Source organism: Wasmannia auropunctata, unplaced genomic scaffold, assembly GCF_000956235.1.
Source record: "Wasmannia auropunctata unplaced genomic scaffold, wasmannia.A_1.0 LD316106.1, whole genome shotgun sequence".
Classification (NCBI taxonomy): domain Eukaryota; kingdom Metazoa; phylum Arthropoda; class Insecta; order Hymenoptera; family Formicidae; genus Wasmannia; species Wasmannia auropunctata.
Window position 1 is genome coordinate 1 of NW_012046784.1, and position 2,685 is coordinate 2,685.

At 27.5% G+C, this 2,685-nt stretch overlaps 1 protein-coding gene across 1 annotated transcript; it reads left to right on the forward strand.

Annotated features, from left to right (window-relative positions):
- Positions 1–399: 399 nt before the first annotated feature.
- On the forward strand, positions 400–1,600 carry LOC105460768 (dynein heavy chain 7, axonemal-like; the record flags this gene model as incomplete). Its single annotated transcript, XM_011707264.1, has 2 exons — positions 400–692; positions 1,105–1,600. Coding segments are annotated over exons 1-2 (775 nt in total), but the record flags the coding sequence as incomplete, so codon positions are not given.
- Positions 1,601–2,685: the final 1,085 nt, after the last annotated feature.

The window sequence follows — 2,685 nt, forward strand, 5'->3', positions numbered from 1 at the left end:
AAATTTAGTAAAAAATTTTTAGATTTGATGCATCTCCATTTACATCCGTGCAGCTTTGTAAAGAATCAGTAAGTCATTTAATGAATGGACTTCGAAAGTAGAGACTTTAAGCTATGAAATTCTTTTTTGATCATTATATTACGATCATTTTTGACGCAGTAACACTCTCTTGAAATTTGCCCATTTTTAGCGATCAGAATAGGTGATCCTTTAATTTTGGCGCGGAGTGTATATAATTATTAAAACATAATTAAAACAATTATAAAAATGATATATTATTAAAATAATTATAATATAGAATAAATCATACAACATATTATATAAAAAAAACCGTTAATGTCGATTAATAAGTATAAATTAAATTATGAATTCAAAAACTAATGTTATTACGTTAGGAAATAAAAAAGACTTATATGACGGATAAAAACTTTGAACCAAAAGTAGTGGCACGTGCTTCTCAAGCAGCTGAAGGTTTGTGCAAATGGATACGTGCAATGGTATTATATGATCAAGTGGTGAAAATAGTGGCGCCGAAAAAAGCCAAGCTCGCTGCTGCTGAACGTGACTACGAGAATACTCTTACGTTTTTACAAGAAAGGCGACAAATGCTAGCTGAATTAAATAAAAAACTAGATATACTACGAGAAAATCTGCAAGATACAACGACAAAGAAAATTCATCTAGAAGATGAGGTTGAGTTTTTGTTCTATTCTCATCTTTTCTCTTTATAGCTTCTTTTTCTCAACAAATAAATGGTTATTATTCAAAATAACATGTCGTATAATAACAGGAACTTTTTCTAAAACCAATACATTATTTAGATTTACTCTCTTCAGCTGAAAGACATTAATTTGAAATTTTTAAACACTTGAAAATTTATTTTCCTCCTCTTGGATCAGATTTTCTCTTTTTTTATTAAAATATTTAATTAATTTAAATACAACTTACACAGAATAATTTTTATTTTACTGCTTTTTGATGGAATTTAGTTTTTCTGCTTTTTATTTTACTTCTTTTTCATAGCAATATATTTGGTTTTTTCATAGCTATATTTCTATTGCTCTGACATATTATGAGCACATATTAATAATAACTTACCAATAGATGACGAGTTGCAGAAATAAGTTGATCCGTGCAGAGAAGTTAATCAGTGGATTAGGTGGAGAGAAAGATCGTTGGACTACTGCTGCTGAAAACATACAAAAGTCATTTGAATCACTGCCTGGTGATATCTTAATATCTTGTGGGATGATTGCATATCTAGGACCATTTACAGCTAATTTTCGTATCGAAAATGTAAAGAAATGGCAGATGCATGTGGCGCGTTCAAATATACCTTGCTCACAAGAATATAATTTCATCGAATTATTGGGTTCAGAGATCAAAATCAACTCATGGCATATACTCGGTTTACCTCAAGATTATTTCTCAATTGAGAATGCTATAATAATGGATAACTCAAAAAGATGGAGCTTATTTGTTGATCCACAAGGTCAGATAAATAAATGGATTCGCAATATGGAAAAACCGAATAAACTTGAGATTATAAAATTGACAGATCACAATTATATGAAGGTTATCGAGCGTGCAATTCAATATGGTATTGTAATATATGAATATAATATAATATGAATATAATATAATATTAGAATAATAGATAGAAAATTTTCTATAACGTTCATTGTATAAATAACTGATTTATAGATAAATATCAAAACAAGTTAATTTTATTTTTTAATAACTTATTGTATGATTGATAATTTTAGCTGTGCTATTTCTGATTTATGGATTGTGGAATAAAATAATGCTTTATTAGGTTCTATCCACTTTTTGTTTATCCTTAGATATACTTTTTAAATTTTATTTACAATCGTAACTTCTGTTGTAATAAACAACATTTTTGTCCACCTTTTTTTGTATTTTCCTGTTCTTTTATCTAGCTCTTTATTTCATTCTTTTCTTCTTCGATCTACTCTCAATAAAAATGCCATCCTTGTTCGAAACATTTTTTGTTTATTTTTTTGTAATGTTTTTCTTATTAGATACTTAAAAAGAAATTCAAAATTGTTTGATTGCAAAGGAAACATAAAATAGTAACTCTTTTGTTAGCTAGTTTCCTATATTATATTATTCGTTGTTTTTAAAGAATTATATAGTAGGAGCAACCGGGGCAAGTTGTTACAATTTTTGATTAACAATTTTTTTCCGTACTCAGGTATACATTTAAATTAATGTGTATCTATGTATTGCTTCAAATACATTTTTAACTAAATAGTTATTTTTTTCTAATATATATCTATGTCTTTAAATACTAAAAATTGAAATTTTCTGTTAATAGGTAAATTGTAACAATTTATCCCACTGTGGGACAAGTTGTTACACTTACAATATCATTTCAAACATTATACTATATATATAGAAGAGCAAATTCAAGATTACAATCAGGAAACGTGGCTCTAGCCAAGTATATTTTTTTGCTACATGACGATCAGGAAACGTTTTTGTACTGACAGAGACGCTACAGTGTATCCTTTACTGGACGGATAACGTTTCTGTAGAAATAAATTATTATTTCTTTTAATTATAATATTATCGATAAATGTCTATTTTGTGAAAAATCTATATTTTTCCAATCACAATGCTAATAATGATGTCCATAAGTGCATTTGATGCATAAGTGTATAA